The sequence below is a fragment of the Tupaia chinensis genome, unplaced genomic scaffold, assembly GCF_000334495.1.
Source record: "Tupaia chinensis unplaced genomic scaffold, TupChi_1.0 Scaffold000001_1, whole genome shotgun sequence".
Lineage (NCBI taxonomy): Eukaryota > Metazoa > Chordata > Mammalia > Scandentia > Tupaiidae > Tupaia > Tupaia belangeri.
The window spans coordinates 6,244,085-6,266,074 of NW_006159427.1; the positions used below are offsets into that span (position 1 = coordinate 6,244,085).

At 42.6% G+C, this 21,990-nt stretch overlaps 1 protein-coding gene across 1 annotated transcript in view; it reads right to left on the bottom strand.

The window, feature by feature from the left end:
- The window catches only part of MPP7 (MAGUK p55 scaffold protein 7), a 217,424-nt gene that overhangs the window by 175,082 nt on the left and 20,352 nt on the right, over window positions 1–21,990 (bottom strand). The window contains exon 2 of the mRNA XM_027770169.1: window positions 2,851–2,969. Coding sequence (XP_027625970.1) covers window positions 2,851–2,969 — 119 coding nt within the window. The remainder of the gene's footprint in view (window positions 1–2,850; window positions 2,970–21,990) is intronic.

The window sequence follows — 21,990 nt, forward strand, 5'->3', positions numbered from 1 at the left end:
ATCTTTATTCTCCGAATGATTTTAGGGAGTTTGATTGCCCTTTTAAATACATAGACTTGATCTAATGTAAAATATAAATAATAAGAGGAACTTATTATATTTCTTTTTTTATTACATCTTTTTTTTTTTTTACACAAAATGATGAACAAAATCAAATTTGGTGTTTGCCCAGCTCTAAAGCACATACAGCTTAAACTGCAGGCAAAAGAGCACAAAAACCAAAGCACATTTTGATTCACTCTAAAACAAATCTTTTCAAGCAAATTCCTTTTGCTCCACCAAGATTTACGTCCAAGAGTTGAAGGCTTCTCTCCTCCAGCCCTCACCAAAAGCCCTTGGACTGCAGCTAAGCAGTCTGCTCCAGCTGCTTTAAGCTACAATCCCAGGAGCCCGCCTCCTGGAGGCAGTTCAGACTTTGTGTATTTGAACACTAATAGGTTGGGTCACTCAAAGGACAGACCTGAAGTCTGCATCTGATAAAAGCTGGGGGAGGAGGAAACTATTAAGAAATTGAGAAAATTTCTGAAAAACATTTCATGGTACACGTGTGACTGTGCTATCTAAACACTAGCAATGCCAATGTATTGGCTTCACTGTTTTATGACACCAGACATGAATACCCTCCAGCACCCTTCCTAAGCACCTACTACTCACCGATACTTCAAAAAGCAGCCTGTGCTTTAAACACAATAGCTAGTGTAACTAAAAACTTATTTTATACATTAGTTGCTTTTTTTTCTAAATAGAAATAACAACCATCTCTGTAGTTGTTTTTGGTCCTTCACATATTAAGACAATTAACTTTTCCCCCATGCTTAATAATGCCCACTTAAATTTCCCTAACCTACGGAACTTACAAAGAACTTACACCTTCCCTATTTTATTTGAAATTCACAAACAACCTTGTCAACAGGAGTTACAACTTCCATTTTTATAGGTGAGGAAACCAACGCCGTAGCCATGTTATGAATATATACAAGCAAGTATACACCCATTGTTTGGTCCATGTCTATTACATGATGGAGTGATGATACCACTTCAAAGGCATTTCATTTCGCATTTCAAAAAATCAAATTGGGCTAGTCGGTGGTGGGGTGGTGAGGGCAGCTGGATCCCACACAGCCAATCATGCAGTTAGAGTCCTGGACTTGGCAGGTTGAAAAACAAGCCACGTACATGTGTGTGCCTGCCCAAAACCTTGAAAAAGAAAACAGAGGAGAAGGGATTGTGACTGAGGGTACTTTCCTGCTTTCCTTCTCTGTCGCTTTCTGGAGGGCAAGAGCACCCTTAGCAAATAATTTTTTTAAAAAATCAATTTAAATACATCCATAGCTAGTCAGCTTCTGTATATTTAACACAGAAATATTTTTATGATTACCTCATCAAGTCATAAATATCATCAACTATAATCCCAACACCATTCCTAACAAACCCCAAGGAGGCAACCAAACTCCCTAAAATCATTCAGGGGACAAAGACACTTTGGTAGTTACACCATTATAAAAAAATAAAAACAAGAACAAAATATTCTAGTCTTTTAATGTACTGCTAGGGAAACAGTACATATCTTTCTTTTTGTTTTTTTCTTTTTTTGGAGAGGTTTTTGCTATAGGGCACGTGGGCTCATCAGAAAGACAAAGAGAGACAGAGAGACAGAAAGCGAGAAATCACCCCCCAAGGGGGATGGCCATGCCACAATCCCTTCTCCTCCATTCTCCTCTCGGGATCTTGGGCACGCACGCGCACACACCCAGCGTGAGTTTAAGCCACCAGGTCCAGGACTCAAACCATGGTCGACTAACATAGGAGTCAAGCTACATAGCCATTACACCAAATGCTGATCCTGGAAATGGTACACATCGACACGTTTACTTCTTCAAAATCATCACTACATGAGGCACACAAATTTCAGTAAATTTGACAAGAAAACAGTACATAGAACAAGAATTCTGTTTTGTGAAGCAATGCAACTCAGAAATTGCTAATTTCCAATACCATCCCTCAATTAAAAGCCTCCTATCAAGACAGACACCCATAAATAAATACAGCTGGATCCAGTATGGGACTGGATATTACCGAGGCATAGATTTCCACCTCCTACCCAGACTCCAGTAAAGACGCTAAGTTTCTTTCAGCTTGAGTTAAAGAAGAGAAAAATGCAATTCATATTTCCAGAAGCAAGCGTGGCATATTTTCCAGTAAGTGTCTTGGTCTCATTTTACTATTTTAAGAGTTCTGATCTCTCCCAGCATTGCTGCACGGCAAGATGTGATTTCTGGTGGCTGATCATTTCCAGGGCATGATGCATTACTAAACTGTCTCCCAACACAGTTTTCATTCGTCTTTAGCCTGAGTGTGTTTATATACAAAATGCCAGCGCCGTGGGGTTGTGCCAATAAAAGAAACAGCTTACTAGGATTTCAGTTGACTTTGTTAAAGGAAATTATTTTAAATTAATGTGGCTACTGAACTGCTGCCATTCTTGACCTCAGAAAATAGATTCCTTCTCATTTTTGCTATGAAGATTTATTTATTTAAGTTACATTCTAGCTCATGAATGTGGACCATAAAGGAGTCTAAACCTTCCTGCTACTATTTCATACTCTTTTGCTAAACAAGGGCAACCACATGTTTGCTCCATTAGTGCCGGCGTCCAGATCACCACCATTAAGTGAAATCATCTATGTATTTTTGGTAGAACTTTAACAACTTCCATGCCCGTCAGCGAGATGGAACAAGGGTGTTTTGTTTGCAGAGAGCAACAACTTGGTCTCTGGTTTACTAGATGGTACTCCCAATATTTTTCCATATGTTTTTCGGCAAAGAGAATCTGACATCAGCATGGTTTACCTTTACCAGTGAATGCAGGCTTTTTTCACCAAACACATCCCAGAGGAAGGTCAGGTCTTCCTGGCTGTCCACATGTGGCTGCAGCTGGGCTGGCAGCGCAGCCAACAGCTCGTACAGACCTATAAAATGAAAATAAAACACACGGCGTCATCTTAGAGTGACCTCATTAATTTCGCTTAAGGTGTGCGTTAATGACGGCTGGAACACGTCGTCGTTTTTACTGGATTTGTATTCTGGGCCATCAAGCAAAACACTTCTCCAAAGAGCAATGGAACCTTTTTCATTTTTAAGTTCCAAAGAAGCATTTGCCTCCACAGACTAAGCTTTACCTTTCCCAGTTGTCAACATTCTACAGTCATCCAAGTTGACATAACCTGAGACAGAAAATGCGGACGGGTTTTCAGAAAGAAAGATGAAAATGCATACATTCTTTCCCTTAATCGTTATTACATCTCCTTCCATGCTAGCCAAAAAGTGAAATGAGTCATGAATAGGAAAAACTTCCTTCGAAGAGCAGAAAATTGATAGTGTGCGCCATTAGGAAGGGTTTGTCATTTTTCAATAGCTCCTAGTAATACATAGCTTCAAAAATATTAGCAGGATCTAACATCCAAACGAATGTCCTACAGAGTAGGACTAGGCAACCAGACGTGGCTTACTGATGCCGTCAACCATTAAAAGCAAACACCCACCCACCCACCCAAGGAGAGCTGAGTTTAAACAGGGGTATGTGCCATTGGTCTAATGCCCTGCGAGGAGCTGAAGTGACAGATGCAGGTTCCCCCAGGATGCCTCCCTAGGAGCTGCGAGGGGCAGACAGTAGCCATTCCACGGTAGCGCACTGTGTCGGCCGCCCACCCCGTCGGGCCGGCAGACTCCTGTCCAAGAATGTTGCAATGTGCTGACCCGAGACTCCTTAGGGAGCTAACCTGGCAGAAGGCCATATCGACTCACAGCACACGTTTCACTTTCCAGTGGGAGTATGTGAGGTAAAAAGGACAAAATCCCTTTTATTTCTGTCTGCTATCGACAAAAACACCAAGACCTCCTGAGACCCACAACACATGGGACTGCGGGTATTTGGGGTTTGAGTAAGTGCTGTTGTTCACCGCAGGGACAGCTTTACAAGGAATTTAACTAGCAGAGAAGAGTAAATTATGGGCTGCTGATTCACAGATCTATTATCTTCCTAAAGCATTATAACTGTCTGCTCATCAGGGATAATTCACAACCAAATATATTAGTATCACTCTGAAACTCAGATCAACAGCTTGAGAGATTTGATTAAATTCAAACGTTTGGACCTGTATTTGGCCCAAAAAAAAAGCTAAGATATTCCAAAAATAAATAAAGTTCCCATTATAGTCTTAATTATTTTTGAAGGCTTACATTGATTCTCCTAAAAAAAGTGGCATTCTGCCTAAACCAGCTCTTATTTATAATTTATGAGAGCTATTCTGAAGTTGTCTAAACCTATAATAATGCAGGTCTCATTTTATATGTAAGTAAAAAGTCATCAACAATTGCCATATCAGCACTGAAGTTCAGAGGTTCGGATGTGAAAAGAGGGTTGAATTTCATCTTCTTGTTACTGATGTCAGCGCTGTAAAAACAGTGCCTATCCTTGGCCATATGACTTAGAGTTTAATTAAGGGTACTAATCCAACTGTGATATAAGCTGCATGGTACAGCTGCAGGGAGGATGAAATGAGTCACTACATTAGAACAGTCCCGGTCGCCTGGTAAGTACTCAATGTTTTGTACTTACCTCAATAAGTTGTGGCCCTTGTTATTACTATTTATTACTGTTATTAATGTTATTACCGAAAAAGCAGACATCCGAATCGAACAGACCTAGATCAAACCCCAGGCTATACTGAGAGCATTTCACAACACTTATGGGAACTTTGTTCCCCTCTAGTGCTTACAATGGAGTGGCAGCCGTGAGGCCAGACGGTGGTGCAGCAGTAACTGACACTCAACTAGGGTGACCCGCTTGGGAAGGTTCCGGGTTCATATACAGAGCCTTCCTGAACATATTAGGTGCCCATGATTTGGGGTTGGCTGAAGGAGGTGGAACTGCAGTGTGAAGACTCAGTTTAGATGACTGTGTGTGTGTGTTTTAAAGAAAAAACTTTGGGACTAGCAAATGGTATAATGGTTACGTTGCTGGACTCTCACATAGTTGACCATGGTTCGAGTCTCGGACCCGGTGGCTTAAAACTCACACCAGGTGCATGTGCGTGTGTGCCCCAAATCCCTAGAGCAGAATGGAGAAGAAAGGACTGCAACGTGGCCCCCTCCCCCGGCGGGTGATTTCTTGCTTTCTGTCTCTTTGTCTCTCTGGCAAGTGTACACACCCTATAGCAAAAATCTCTCAAAAAAGAAAAAAAAAAAGAAAGAAAAAAATCTAAAAAAAATAAAAAAGGTTAACTTACACAAGTGGTAAAGTTTCACAGGAGTAAATACACACATACACAAATGCATATAAAAATGTTAAAATCTGAATAAGGTTAATGGATCTTATCAACATTAATTTTCTAGTCATGATACTGTATTATAGTTATGCAAGATGCTAACTTTGGACAAAAGTGGGTGATGGTACTAGGTTACTCTGTATTTTTTTTTCCTTTTAGGTTTTCGCTACAGGTTATGTGTACTCGCCAGAGAGAAACAGTGAGAGGGAAAGTGAGAGATTACCTCCCAGGAGGGATGGCCACACTCCAATACACTCTCCTCCATTCTCCTCCTGAGATTGTGGACACACATGCATCTACGGTCAGTGTAATTTTCAAGCCACCAGGTCCAGGACCTAGACTGTGTTTGGCCATGTGGGAGTCTAGCACTTTAACCACCATACCACCTGTTGGCCCTTCTCTGCATTATTTCTAACAATAACGGAAGAATCTGCAATTATCTCAAAAGAAAATGTTAATTTAAAAAAAAAATTGTGGGGCCAGTCCGTGGCACCGTACTGAAGGCAGCGAGATTCCACATGGCTTACAGCATGGTGCAAGCCCCAACCTGGTGGCTTGAAAAACAACCTAGGCATGTGTGTGTGCATGCCCAAAATCCCGAAAAGAGAGAAAGATGGAAGAGAAGGAACTGTGGCATAACCTCTCCATGGGGGTGCTTTCTCACTCCTCACTCCGTAACATCTCTCTAGCAAGCATATATACCTTCTAACAAATTTTAAAAATAAAATAAAATAAAATAAAGAAAGAAAGAAAGAAAGAAAGAAAAGAAAAGAAAAGAAAGGAAAGAAAGAAAAGAAAGAAAAAAGAAAGACATTGTGTTAGATAAGTCCTGTAAGGACGGAATAGAACAACGCACGTGACTTCAGGTAGCCCCAGAGAGTAGGCACTCGATAAAAAGGGACATTCTCCTTTACATTTTTCTTTAGAATTAAAATGCCACTTCAAATCTAATGGTTCAGCCTCAAAACAACAGCTCAGCTCTCCATTCCAACTAAATGCAATACCATACTCAGAAACAAAGCCTCTCTAGTCTTTTACCTATAGAAACTGTTCATTTACCCAAGTACCACCTATATTTTGTGAGAATAAGCCATATTAAGTTTAAATTAAACAAAAATATTTCTTCTGTTAGCAAAAGCTCACAAACTTGAGTTTTCTGAGCTTTATCGGCATTATGAAACACTAATTCATATGCCATCATAGTCTGACATTCTAGTGACAACAGCAGTTCCTTCTCTCACACTAACACATCTGGTGACCCTAACCGAAGCCTGGACAGAGAGAACAGTGCCAACTGGAAATAAGAATACAGTTAAAGAGCAACCTGGCTCGAGTTGCATACAGTCTCCATGAGAAGGGGTGGGGGAGTGAGAACCACCGCCCCCCTAGATGGGTGGCCACACCACAATCCCTTGTCCTCCAATTCTCCTCTAGGGATTTTGGGTACATGTGCACACACGTCAAGCATGTCTCTCAAGCTGCCAGGTAGGGGATTCAAACTGTATAGCAATCCATGTAGGATCTAGTCACCTTAACCACCATACCACCAGCTGGCCCTAGATTTCAAATTCTTTTGCTCTAAAATAAACTTTTCCTTTTTTTATGTTTTTGCCATAGGATGTGTGTTCTCGTTAGAAAGAGAGAGAGAGAAACAGAGAGAAAATGTGAGAAGTCACCCACACACACACACACACACGAGGAACAGCCATGCTGCAATTCCCTTTCCTCCATTCTCTCAGGATTTTGGGAATATGCCCAGTCTGATTTCCAAGCCTCCAGGTCTAGGACTTGAACCACAGTCAACCATATGGGAGTGAGCATCTTAAAGATTATGTCACCTGCTGGCCCCTACACTTGTACTGTAATTCCATTTTTCTGTGAACTTTTTGAAATTCCCTCATATATTCAGTTCCCAGAATTCCAACAGTGAAGGATGTGATGAAATCCAAATGTTTTTAGTACTGGAGATTCACAAGGAAAGTAATGAGAATTTAGATAACAAGGGATATCTTAAACCTCTTATCTAAATCTATTTGTCTCTGAGTAAGAACTGAGACAATGAAAGTTACCCAACACTCCGTATGCTTTCAAGCTCAAATATGCTGCATGCCAACAAATGGAGCTGTGAATGAAGTATTGGTCAAGGCTCTAAAGATCCTCAGGAGCTAGAGAGAGAAGGTAAGCACAAGACAGTCCTGTTAGAAAGTGCAGGAAAAGGTTAGGGTGTTGTAACAAAGCAAGGAAGTGGCCAGAGGAGGAAGGCAACATCAGAAACGTCTTTAGGAAATAGCACCTGAGGGACCAGTAGTTAGCATAATGCCTAAGTCACTGGACTCCCATGTAGTCATCCGCAGTTCCAGTTCCAGACCCAGTGGCTTAAACTCACATCAGGCCTATGTGTGTGCGTGTGTGCCCAAGATCCCAAGAAGAGAATGAAGAAGAAGGGATTGCGGCGTGGCCATCCCCCTGGGGGGTGATTTCTTGCTTTCTGTCTCTCTGTCTTTCTGGTGTATGGAAAAAAATTTTTCAAAAAAAAAAAAAAAAAAAAAAAAAAAAAAAAAAAAAAACACACCTGAGTTATGTCTTTGTTACAGGTTGAATGCAGCCCTCAAAAAGCATATGCTGGAAAATTAATTCTCAATCCAACAGTGTTAGAAGGTGGGGGCCTAATAAGGAGTGATTGGGCCATGAGGGCAGGGTGCCATCATGGATTATGCTGCTACTACAGGATGATGGAGAACGAAGGCCCTGGCTAGGCAACGGTCACTCAATCTTGGACTTCCCAGCCTCCAGAACTGTGAGCCAATAAGTTCTGACTCATGATAAATTACCCTGTCTGTGATACTCCGTTATAGCAGGAAAAAATAAAAAATAAAACACAGACTAACACAGTCTTTAAAGGTTACGTTCCTATTCTATTTTCCTAGAATTAACATTTACTGAAATTTAATGTAGAGTACTATGCTAGTCACTGGAGATACAATCAAGTTAAGATCCACTACTATCTCTGCCCTTCAGACATCTTACTGCCTTGATGCTCTCTCTCACACACAAATACATATAAATTTAAATATAAATACATAAATATGACTGAACATAAAGCAATCCTAACTATGAGGATCTCCTATCTATCCAGGATCCACAACTCATTTTCTTCCAAGTAAACATAAAGATATTTAGACTGCTAAATTCGATGGAATACATTTAATCAATTATTAACTTTTAATGATTTGTTTTTAATCATTCAAATACCTAATCAATGTTTAGAGATGTTGATAAAATGCTCGTGCCTGCTTACTATATTCTAATTACAATTTAGTGAAGAATACATATTTTACATTACCTATGAGGTAAAATAGATTAATTTAAATATTTTGGTTTGGCCCTATTTACACACCTCACGCATCTATGCTATTTAAACTCTTCCCCATACCTTCCTCATCACTAGTGCTACTTTTAGATTTAAAATAGATCATTTTTACTCCAAGAGAGGTTGTTTGAGATATAGTACTTGTCTGATGATGTGTGAGACGCTGTCACTGGGAATCGCTGCAAAGCTCACTGGCTCTGCATTGGTCCTGCAGCTGCCCAGTTTTCCTGCCTATGACAGAGTCACTCCGCTGCCCTTTAAGTATCTTTAATGTTTGCCAATAACCTTTCTCTCAAAGGAATAGTAACTAAATCTGACTTAAACTTCTTTGCCTTTTTTAAAAACAATTCTGCCAAGTGGCCTCTGAAACCATCCCCCAAAATTATGAATTTAGGTTCTCTGAGAATAAATGTGGTTTTTCCATTCAACACATTTTAGTGTTAAGTGAAATAACTGAGAATGTTCTCTATGAGAGATTTTGTGTGGACTAGGATATAAGGCAGAAGGGGGGGGGACTCACTTTGTATCTGACTGTATACAATACGAGATAGAAACATTTTAACAAACTTACTTCATAAAATGTTCCAGCATAGGAAAAAGCAGTATTTTTAAATTAATATATCTTGTATACCGAGAGAAAAGAAAACGAAATTTAGCAAAACTAAATTTAGTTTTAATTTGTCAAAAGTCAGTCAATATGTGAGTAAGAACTATAACAATTTAACGATGAGAGATTAATAAAGGTCAGAAATAGCTATACAGGAACTTGCAGGACTCAAGCTAGAATTCGAAGAAAAATAAAACTGGCAAGGGTATATTCTAGGATGGAGAACATCTAAAGTGGAAAGTCAGCAATAATATGCAAACCTATAAAGTGTACTAAAAATACTGAAGGAAACACTGGTGAATAATCAAACCCTAATTTCTGCCTCATACAATTCTATCAGTCATGGCCCAATCTGGAGCTAGATGCTATGGGTGATCTGAACAGGACACGTTTAACATGAATAATGAATACCTGAAACAGGGGATGGTCTATAAAGTGGTAACAAAAATTCTAAAGACTACCTAGGCTGAACAAGAGAGCCTAAAGAAGAAACTGGCTTGGAAGCGGGGCTCCTTCCCCAAGACTAGGATTTAGAGCTGGCTGGAGAAGGTGTGTGTGCAGTTCACCAGAAGGCTGGGCCCCCTGAGCCAGAGCTTCTCCACATCACTGGGCAGGCAGGAAACACCCAGGGTACAGGTGGACAAGCAAGCAGAAATTGATTCTCTAGGGACAGACCGAGCGAGACGGAGGCCAGCCAGAAATACTCTGGGAGTGCGTAGTACCGTGGTGGGGGGGCTGGCAAGCAAGACGCTCCCATCCAGTGTTCAGCCAGGCCGAGGCGAGTAAGTCGACCTCTGAGATGCCTGCGAGGCCACAGAATCTGACCACGGGAGTGCTGCTAAAATTCAGAGGGGCAAGTGCCACGGGATGCTCCCCGAGTGTGCTGTTAACAAGCCCATGACAGGGGCAAGAAGTGAATGAGAAAACACCAGCTCAAGGAAGAGAAGAAGCCCCTCCTCCTGCAGTGTCCCTCCAGTGCCCTCTACCCAGGCCAGAAACAGAGGAGAAATACTCAGAGGCAGGAAGATGAAAACTAGCCCGGTCTCCTGCGTGGAGCTCTCAGAGTGCGGACATGCATGTACAACTCCTCTCTAGGGAGAGATGCGTTTCTGCTTTGGTACGGCTTTTTGTTGCCTTCCCAATCGCTTTAGTCAACTTCCATAACAAACCTAGTACACTCACACACAGGAGAGGTTGGCTGCAGATACCTCCTCCTTGGTTCTGTTTCTCTGGAAAACCCTAATGCTACTTCTTCCCATCAAAAGAACGCTCTCTCTCTCATCTTCAACTTCCTCACAAACACACGGCACTTAACAAATGAGAGAGATGGGGCACCTCTGGTGCAGTGAACTGTGCTGCTGCGGCAATGCTGGATCCGCTGGAAGAGCGCAAATCTGCTCCCGGCTGCCCTACATGCTGGGTGCGCACCTGTGATCCTGGCAGGGGTGGGAGGGGGATGCAGCACAAAATCCTCAAGGGTGCTGATCTCTTTTCCTATCTCTTTTTATCTTTTCTTTTTTAAAGTTTTTGCTATAGGAGCATGCACTCACCAGAGAGAAAGAGAGACAAACAGAGAGAGGGAAACTGAGAAGTCACTCCCCAAGGGGAGGGGCCATGCCTCAATCCCTTCTCCTCCATTCTCCTCCTGGGATTTTGGGCACACACCTGGTGTGATTTTCAAGCCATAAGGTCTGGGACTCAAAAAAAAGGAGAAAGAAATTCCAAGGTTTTTTTTAAGATAGATTTTTACTATAGGGTGCATGCACTCGCCAATGAGACAGAGAGAGACAGTGAGAAATCACCCCCTGAAGGGGTGGTTATGCTGCGATCCCTTCTCCTCCTGGACCTTGGGCATGCATGCACACATGCTTGGCGAGAGTTTTAATCATCCAGGTCCAGGACACAAACTACGGTCAGCCATGTGGGAGTCCAACAATGTAACCATTATGCCATATGCTGGTCCCAGAATTTCTAACATTCTAAAAAAGAACAAAGGGAACCAGCAGTTAGTGTAATGGCTATGTCGCTGGACTCCCATGTAGCCGACCGCGGTTCGCGTCCTGGACCCGGAGGCTTAAAACTCACGCCGGACGCGTGTGCGTGCGTGCTGAAGATCCCGAGAGGAGAATGGAGAAGGGATTGCGGCGTGGCCATCCCCCCTGGGGGTGATTTCTCGCTTTCTGTCTCTATCTGTCTGGCGAGCGCACGCGCCCTATAGTAAAAATCTCTCAAAAAAAAAAAAAAAAACAAAGACAGATGGTGGTTTTTCAACATCAAAAAGTAACAGTAATCCCAAAACATGGGAAGACAACACCAAGTACACAGTGGGCCAACAGGTTCGGGGCTAGGAAGGTGTTCATAATAACAGGAGCCAATTGCAGAGACACACACAGATGTTTCAAGATTTTTAAATTGGTACCAAAGCCTGCAACGTGAGTACTAAGTATGGTAACATATTCCCCCTCTCCAGAGGAATGGCATATGGCAAATTCTGGCTGTATGAAATCATGAAAAGTAACAAATTAATGAGAACCTTGCAGTATAATATAAATAGCTCACTGTGTGAGCCAGTTCATTAAGCCATCTCACACGTCGGCTGTGATTTAATTTAACCTCACTGACTTGTGTGATTGGCTTTAAAGGTGTTACGCTGGCTTCCCTGCAGCCACGCTGTACTAAAGAACAAACAGATCTTCCACTTTTCCTCAAAGATAGAAACTATTAGGATGTCGGGAGAGCCTATGCAAAAATGTGTCGTGACTGTCCAACAACCCAGTATAGGCTGTGAGGTCCCTGGTTTGTTTGGACTTCAATATGCTGTGGCGTCTTCCCTGTGCCCAGACCACACGGAAGGATACAGATGTCTGTATTTTTCCCTCGACAGCTTATATTCTGAGTATGTTCCTGAAGCTTTAAGAGCCCTGGGCAATGCAACTGACAGAGGGCCAATAGTAGTATTTTACAGCTTTAAGTATTTCAATGCTTTAGCAACTTCCAGTAAGCTGCCATGCAGGTTCTTCCTTGCATTATGTAGGCAAGAGTAGTATTACAGAGCTAAGGTCATACTTTCTCATAATCTTACTATCTTTCAGACATAGATGTATAAGTTTACAGGTTACATATGTATTGAGTCATCAGAAAAGTTACGATGTATTTTTCTGGGTGTTGTTGTTGCTGGGGTTTTTTGGTTTTCTGTTTTCTTTTTTGAGGGGGGAGAGGGAGAAGTTGAAAGAATTTTGCTACAGGGCACTTGCCAGAAAGAGAAAAACAGAAAGCAAAAAATCGCCCCCAACGGCGATGGCCACACGGCAATCCTTTCTCCTCCATTCTCCTCTCAGGATTCTTAAGCCACTGGGCCTGGGACTCTAACCGCAGTTAACTGTGTAAGAGCCCAGCACCTTAACCACTACGCCACCTGCTGGCCCCTCTATGTTTTCCTATGCAAAAATGCATCGTGACTTTCCCAACAACCTAATGCATGTAACAAGCAAAGTGATGTGATCAAGGATTGGAGAAGCCAGGCAATACTGACCAAACTGTCCAGTAAATGTAACCATGTTGAATAAACAACTCACTCAAAGTTATAAAACATTAATCTGAAGATGATGACAAACATTAGAGAGAGAGGAGAAAGGACTCCTCATGAGGAATGGACATACCACAATTCCTTCTCCTTCATCTCTCCCTCCTTTGGGGATTTGGGGCATGCATGCACACACACCCGTCATATTTCTCAAGCTGCAGGTCTGGGACTTGAACCATGAGGTCAGCCCTGTGGATCTGGCTGCCTTAACCACCAGGCCATGGAACCAACCTTTCCTCTTGAATTAATAACATTTAATTACCTTTTAAGATTGCACGAGCCGGGAACAGCAGATGGTATAATGGCTATGTCGCTGGACTTCCATGTAGTCGACCGCAGTTCAAGCCCTGGACCTGGTGGCTTAAACTCACGCCAGGTGCGTGTGTGTGCGTGGCCAAGATCCCGAGAGGAGAATGGAGGAGAAGGGATTGCGGAGTGGCCATCCCCCCTGGGGGGTAATTTCTCACTTTCTGTCTCTGTCTCTTTCTGGTGAGTGCACATGCCCTATAGCAAAAACCTCTCAAATAAACAAAAAAATTACACAAGCCACTGGAATATATCACAGGACTTTGAACTATGGGGAAAAGTTTCAACGCAGATGCCGTAATGATTATGTGACTGTATTCCCACATGGCCGATGGCAATTTGAGTCCTGGACCCAGCAGCTTAAAACTTACACCCAGAGCATGTGCGTGGGTGCCCCAATCTTGAGAGGAGAATGGAGATTGTGAGGTGGCCACCCCTCAGGTGAGGGATGATCTCTTGCTTTCTCTCCTCTGTCTGGTGAACAAACATAACCTTCATCAAAAAATCTCTCTTAAAAAAAGTTTCATCATTATAGTCAGACCTCCATCAATCTCACCCGTATAATAATGCCGTCATGTATGACTTCACAAAAGGGACTCATTCTAGGCACTCTCATGGCTATATGACCATCGTCTGGTGTACTTACACAAACCGAGATGGTGCAGCCCACACTCTGGGGCTGTCAGGTGTGACCCCACAGGGACCGCTGACATGCACGTGGTCTGCCACTGACCGAAATGTCTTTGAGTGGCACGTGACTTAGTTATTAAACATCATGCCTGTTTCCACCCTCTCTCCGCACTGACATACCCTTCCTACCGCCAGCTAGTAAAGCTTCCTAAAATAACACTTAGCAATGACTATATCCAGGAGCAATTCTAGGAGCCTTCAGCATACCTCATACTTACGGAGTCAGTGTACGCACCAGAGCTTCACAGGTTACCGCGTTTAGCGCTGCCCGTAAGAGGCTGATTCCAGTATCTCCATTTACAGGGGGAAACGCAGTTAGCTACATCCCTCATGGCTGACCATGTGGTTCAAATCCTGGCCCAGAAAGCTTGAAAAATATACCAGGTACATCTGCATGATTGCCCCAAATCTCAACAGGATGGAGAAACAGAGAAGGGATTGTGGTGGAAACACGCCCTACTGGGAGGATGCTTTCTCCCTTTCCATTCCTCCCTCTCATAAGCACATGCATGGACAAGAACTCCACTTCCGTGTTAGAGAGAAAGGGACGTCGCAGACTTCGGTGTAAGAGCTGACTTCAGGTGGTGAGGGCACTGGATTCCCACACGGCCACGCACAGTGAAGAGCCCCCAACCTGGCAGCTTGCTTTCTCATTGTCCCTTCCTTTTTCTGTCTCTCTCTGATCAAATTAAAAAAAAATAATACACAAATTAAAAAAATAATTCTTTTTTTTTTTTTTTTTTTAAAGGTATCTCTCTGGGTACTGACTTGAGGGCAGACTGCGGGAAGCAAAGGGCACAGCACAGAACTATTCTGGGATGTCCATGCACAGATCCGGGCAGAAGGTCTGGGGGGCTGGGACCGAGGCAGCATGACTGCAAGCTCTGAGAGGAATTCAAATTTCAGATAGATTCTGAAGGAAGAGCTAAATATCAATTTCTACATGGCTCTAAGACTGTCTGACATTGCCATGACCTGTGGTGGGGAGTGCGTCTTAGACACACGGAACCTGGCATGTCGGGACGCAGGTGGAGACGCGGTGAGCAGCTGGAGGTAGGAGTCGGCAGCTGAGCGGGGCCGCATCTGAAGACACACACTTGGCAGCCACAGACCTAGAGCTATAGTTAAAGCCGGGAGCCTGCAGATCTCCACGGGCCTGAGTGAGGACGCTGAGCAGCCAGGACTGACCCTGATGTCTCCAAAGTGAGGAGAGGGAGAAGAGAGAAAGGACCAGCAACCACTTGGAGAGGATGGACAGCAGGAGTGTGAGAACCTGGAAATCGTGTGTGTCGAGGAGGAAGGATCCACCCACTGTGTGAGTATCACCAGTAAAACAAGTGCCACAAGGACGGAGGACCAATCACCGGATCTAGCAATGTGAAGGTTACTAGCTTTGGCAGAGGAAGGGGTATGGAAGACCGAATGAGCACTAAAATGGGGGGAGAGAGAGAGATCGAAGACAGCAAATACAGACAACTCTTAGAAGTACACTTAGTAGAAAAGAGATCTGATGTTCAGAAGGAAAGGGGACATAAAGATTTTAATGAGATGAAAAAAATAGAGAGAGAATATTTGTGTGCTAATAGCAGTGATGCACCACCCGGAGAAATCTGGACAATGGAGGAGGCGGCAGCAGCATTTACTGGAGTCCTGTCTTTCAAGAGATGAGAAGGGACAGGGTCAGAGGCACAAGTGCGTAAATGCTGGAGGCAGCTGCCCTGTGGTCCCAGGCAGGAAGGCAGAGAAGTGGGAATACATATGGTCAAGGGAATACGGGATAATTCCCTTGTGATTGCTTCAGGATTTCCAGGGAGCCAACAAATAGGGCCACCTGCTGAGAATTAGGACAGTGAACAAAGAATGTTAGACAGAGCCTCTGCAGAATGAAGAATGAAAAACCAGGGAAGTCAGACATTGGTGCATGCTGTTGGCAATATGAAAAGTCAGAGCTTGCATTTTCTTTGATTCAGAAATGTGCTTTTACTCACTTATAATTCTCAGCAGCTAAGAGGACCATCTGCAGAGTCTACACCCAACAACTATCAGTTGGGAAGAAAACCCAGAGGCGACAGGAAACCATTATGTTTCATTTTTGCTGTAAATATTTCTGCACTATTTGAGTGTTTACAAGAGAGACATTACTTGTATCATTTTAAAAACCACACTTCTGGGTAATAATCTGATGTAAAGCTTTTCCCGCAGGACAGCCACAACTTCCCCTCCAGCACTGCTCCAGGCAGTGGGTTGCTCTCACTGTACCCTACAAGCAAAACTGTACCTGTGCACCCTTTACACCAGCCACTACAGTGTGACTTTCTTTGACAGTGCCACTGCTGTCACAGTCCCCTACTTCAGGACCCCTGAGAGGATCTGAAAGACAGAATAAGTAGGTAACATGCTTGCGTCAAAGTTTCTACAATGGGCTTCACATAACCGGAACCATTCCATCCCATTTTGAGGGGTGTAGATTTAGGAAGCTGGCGAGCTCCTGAGTCCCTGGACAAGGCACAATTCCTCCTGACCCTCCTTGAAGTTACTCCACACACACAGAGTGCTTACTATACTCCAGGCCCTGCTAAGGGATGCGGGAACAAGGCCTGGGGAGAAGGCGAAGGCAGAGGAGGTCATCCCCAGTGTAGCCTCCTGCAGTGTAGCAGTGGGATGTCGGTAACCATGGAAATAAATGGGAAGTTATGACTCCGAAAAACACTCTGGGGCCAGACACTGTGGCACCAGGAAAGAGTAACACTGGGATGAGGACAATTGCGGGGACACTACGCCCGAGCAAGTCACAACTGTGCTGAGATCTGACGGAACAGACGTCACCAAGCACATGCTGAGTGGGAAGCACAAGAGTCTCGTAAAGAGAGAACCACACTCAGCCAGGTCCACAGCACAGCCATTCGGTGCCACGCAGAGGCCAGATCCCACGTGGCCAGTCAGAATCAAGTCCTAGCCTAGTGGCTTGAAAAACACGCAGGGCACATATGCACGTGCTAAGGATCCTGACTGGATGGAGAATTGGAGGAAAAAGGATTAGTGTGACCAAACCCGATGTGAAGGTGCTTTCTCTCTCCCCCTCTCTCTCCGTACTCTGACATTAAAAACTACACTTAACATAGAATGTTTAGACTCAAGACAAATAACATAAACACAATTCCAATGCTGCGACTGGGCCAGTTATTTAACATCTCTCTGCATCCAAGTCGTCCTAACTTTATGCAACTGCTCTGAGGATTAAATGTTAGGAATTATGTGTAACGCTTTACCGGATAACTTATATAAGTATCTTTTAAATAAAAATAAAATAAATTCTAAAGTGAATGCTAAAACATGCGACTCTGCCCAAGCATTATAAAAGGTGAGTTTATCCTACTAGAATTTATTAAGAGGAAAGACTTACAATAAAGACAAGCAGCAACGGGCCCCACATATTGGGTAAAGAGTGAACTAGAGAGAGGGGAAAAGAAGACACTGATCTCACACCCGTGACCCAGGGCAGAGCTATTTCACAGTAAGGAATAGCAAAGAGAAGAACAGAAACATGACAGAGGGTCTGTCCTCAAACAGCTTAACAACTTTCAAGACAAAGACAATGTAACAAACATTTGCAGGAACATCAACTACACTTCTGGTCATACTAGTACCCCACGTTCCTTGACGAAGTACTATCTTGGCTTACTTCACCTGCATGTCAATGCAAGGCTGACTTTCTTTACCGAAATCCAAACTGAGGCTTCTGGGAATAATCTGTTCTTCACTGATACTAAATATGCTGGACTGAATGAACAAATACGCATATTCAAAATGTTCAATCACATTATTCGGTCTTTTATCTCTGGATCCCTAACTTCTGAAGTGCCAGTGGAAAATAGTTCATTAGGGAAACCAGCAGATGGCACAATGGTTACATTGCTGGACTCCCACGGTTTGAGTCCCAGACCCAGTGGTTTAAACTCACTCTGGGCATGTGTGTGTGTGTGCCCCAAATCCTGAGAGGAGGATGGAGAAGGGATTACAGCATGGCCATCCCCCTGGGGAGTGATTTCTTGCTTTCTGTCTGTCTCCCCCGTGAACACATACGCCCTGTAACAAAAATCCCTCCCCCCCAAAAAAAAGTTCATAGTACTGGATGAACTTATTTTTTATCAAGTTTTTGTCAGGTTAAGCACTTTTATCCTTATTCTTTTGGCAGAACTAAAATTTGCAAAGTCCCGGCTGCATTCAGAGAGGGGACAAAACTAGCTGGCAATATAATTCATTTCAAGAGGTAGGAGTTTTTGTTTTCATTTTGTTTTGTTCTAATAGAGCTTACTTTAGAGACTTTTAACATTAGTTCTCCCAGCAACTTTTCCAAGAGTTCTTGATATAATTACCATATTCTTACAAAAAATGTAGAGAATTGTAGCTTACAGATTCCTGTTTACAGTTTCAGTACTTCAAAATTTTTGAGAGTCTTCATCTTTCATTTCAAGGGCTATGTTAGATAGACAGGCAAAGATTCTGGAATTTGAAACTCAGTAAGACTGTCCTTCACATAAAAAATACAGCACACCCAGAAGTCAGAAGAACTGCATCAAACAAGAACCAAAAGAGGCACAAAAAGACCTTGACCACGCAGTAGGAACCACTTCACAAAATTCATCTGCATGATAAAAATATTTTTTGTCATTAAGATGGGGTAGGAGAAGAATTAATGAAACAACAGAAGTCCAGAAACATATTTACTTCCTGTGCAGACAAGAATAAAGTCAAGGGACCAGCTGATGTCATAATGGTTACATCACTGGACTTGGACCGTGGTTCAAGTCCCTCTGGCAAGTGCATGTGCCCTATAGCAAACATCTCTCCAAAAAAATAAAAAATAAAAAAAAGGAGAGAGAGCGAGCTGTTTGCTATACAGAGCATGCGCTTGCCAGAAAGACAGAGAGACAGAAAGCAAGAAATCATCCCTGGGGGGATGGTCATGCCTCAATCCCTTCTCCTCCATTTTCCTCTCGGGATCTTGGGCATGCACGCACACGCGCCCAGCATGAGTTTAAGCCACCGGGTCCAGGACTTGAACCGCGGTCGACTACCTGGGAGTCCAGCGATACAGCCATTATGCTAACTGCTTGTTCCAAATATCTCTCAAAAAAAAAAAAAAAAAAAGATAGTCGAAATTGTTTGTTAAAGAGGGAACCTGCCAGACTTGCCATGTTTGTCAAACAAGAGAGAACTGTCCTTCCACCGGGAAGACCATAGAGTGAGGACACACCATCTGACGGCATCTACAGCACTCCCAGGGCAAGGCAAAAACTAGAAGTTCTGACTCTTCCGGGTGTTTGTGACTCAGAGGGACGAAAGAGAATTAGGCAAAGCATGTGAACTATGATTTGCTAACCACAGTGGCTTGAAAATTATTCATATCTGTTTATGTAGACTAGAAGCGTAATCAAAAATACTGTGTAATGCAACTTAAAGTTCCCGGAGGGCCTGAGCAAAGTGACATGTGAAACAGTAACGACCAAAAGAAACAATGACAGCTAACTTCAGGCTGGTAGGGAGGAAACCACAACAGTCCCATGAAGAAGGGACAGTTGATAAAAAGGGATGCTGGAAAAGGGGGCACCGTGGAGGTGTGGTCCACGAGGAATTAGAAGTAGCAGAGAGAATCCTCAGTTTAATGATTAATAGGATACGAATTGCCTTCATGCATCTGGTGAGCTGTTCTCCTTGAATAACGACTTATGTGTGGAAGAAGGAAATGCAGCTTTATTGGTTCCACGCTTAGTCTGTGCTGATGACGAAGCATCAAGTGAGACAGATACGTACACGACTGATAAAGTAACACTACACTGAGGAGAAGAGGAGTTCATTTTAAGCAAATCAACAACTGCATTTTAAACATATACTAGGTATAGAACATTAAGATGCCAGAAAAACCTAGAAAAAAAGGTTTCTAATCAAAGAAATCAGCCCATACTTTAGCAATGACACCTGCAGCCATAAAAATCTCACTATGAAATACAAGGAACCAAAAATAAAAAAAAGAGGGAGAAAAAGACCTAATTGAGCCTAATTCAGAGTAAAAAAATAATAATAAACTAGAAACATACACCAATAATTATTTTAAATACTTAGCATGATCCAGGACTAGTTAGCTTCTCAACCCAATTTCAGAATGTTTTAAGGCCCATCCGGTGGCCTAATGGTTGGAAGAGCTAGATTCCACATGGCTGACTGTGGTTCAAACTGCCTCTAGAGAAATGTGCCAGGGGCATGCGCGTGTGTGCCCCAAATCCCAATGGGACAGAGAAATGGAAGAGAAGGGATTGCAGAGTGACCACTCCCTTACTGTGCTTCTTCCTCTCTGTTCCTCTCTGAAAATGCACACACCCTCTGACAATTAAAAGAAAAATATAGATGTAGCAGACGATGTAGCAGTTAACATCAGTTAACATCTATATAGATGTAGCAGACGATGTAGCAGTTAAAATCAGTTAACATCATTGGACTCCCACATGGCTAGCCATGGTTCTAGTCCTCGACTTGATGGCTTGAAACTCATGCCAAGGGCATATGCATGTGTGCCTAAGATCCCAGGAGGAGAATGGAAGAGACGAGACTTCGACACAGCCATCTCCCCGGGGGGTGATTTCACACTTTCCCTCTCATTTCTCTGTCTCACTCTCTCCAATGAGCACACGTATCTTAAGGCAAAAAGAAAACTTCTTTTAAAAAAAGAAAATCTTTTAATCAAACAGAAAATTTCACCTATCCTTTCCCTCCACCTCCTCAGCACTTCTTAAAAGAAATACATGTATGCCGCACCCGAGGTATTAAGTATGAATACATATGTTGTAGATATTCTGAAAATTCAAGGAAAAGGATGGAAAAGTATAGCACATAAATCCACTTATATAAACTATAAAGAAAGCTTTGTCTAGAATCATCTATTTTCTATTGCTTTTCCACTGTCTTTGGGCAAATACATATTACTGTTACTAAATCTAAGAAGATTAATTTAATGCTAAAATATCTGCCATTAAGTCTCAAAATAATGACATATTCTGTACTAAAAAAATATATACAGAGGCACAAAGAAGTGAAGAAATTTTTCCAGTCCCCAAAACCTGCTTCTGTAAAAATACACTATTTTGCACAAGACAGTAGTAGTAACTCCTAAGAGAATAAACGGCTCAGAATTTGATGAAAGTGTTCCCGCAGCGAACAATTCACTCTTCTTGCAGATTCCAGATGATCCACATTCCTGACATCAGAATGGAAAAATTTACTGTTAGTCTAGAGAAACTCAATATCACCATTCTTGTCATATCCCTCATAGCTTCATTATTAGAACAAGTCTGGGGAAGCCATAACCCTATGTTAAATGATTAAAAAAGATGTCTTCTGTGTTCCTTCCTACTAGATCGTACAAGCAACCAAAGCACTCAGGAATCATAGGGGAAGAGATTGGCCACGCAGAAAAACAAATATGTATCGATTGTTTCTTTCTTTTGATATCTGCATTCCCTGCAGTAGAGCCAGGCCTGGGACCCAAATGTTTTACTATAACCCAGGGCTAATAAACACTAAAGAACATATATCGACGCCCAGAACAACACTATAAAATTTTATTATATTAATAAAATGGGATACACCAGGCTTTAAATTTTCCACTTTGTCAAAGGTAAAATAATCAGCGCTGTTCAGTGCCATTCATAACAAGCCTTGATTTTTCTCATTTAAAGTATCTTTCAGTTCCAAAAGTACCTATAGTTCTAACATACTTCAGTACAGCCCTGACAGACGCAATCTTTCTTATGTTATCTTTCAACTACAAGCAGCATACTTAAAGCATTCAACACGCTTAGTTTTTAAATATGCAAAGCGATTTAAATAATTAAAATACTGCAGTTTGTTTAGTCACACCTTACACAATTGCCTTCGGGTCTACACAGCCAGGGCGTGTCCACAGAAGACAAGTGCATTCACATGTACCTAATTTTCACTGTGAGACACTCTCTCTCAGGTTCGACAGGTTCCCAACTGTGATTCACTTTATGTCCGGCAGTCCCTAACTTTGCACAAAATATTCTCCACTGCCAAAGTAAACGAGATACTA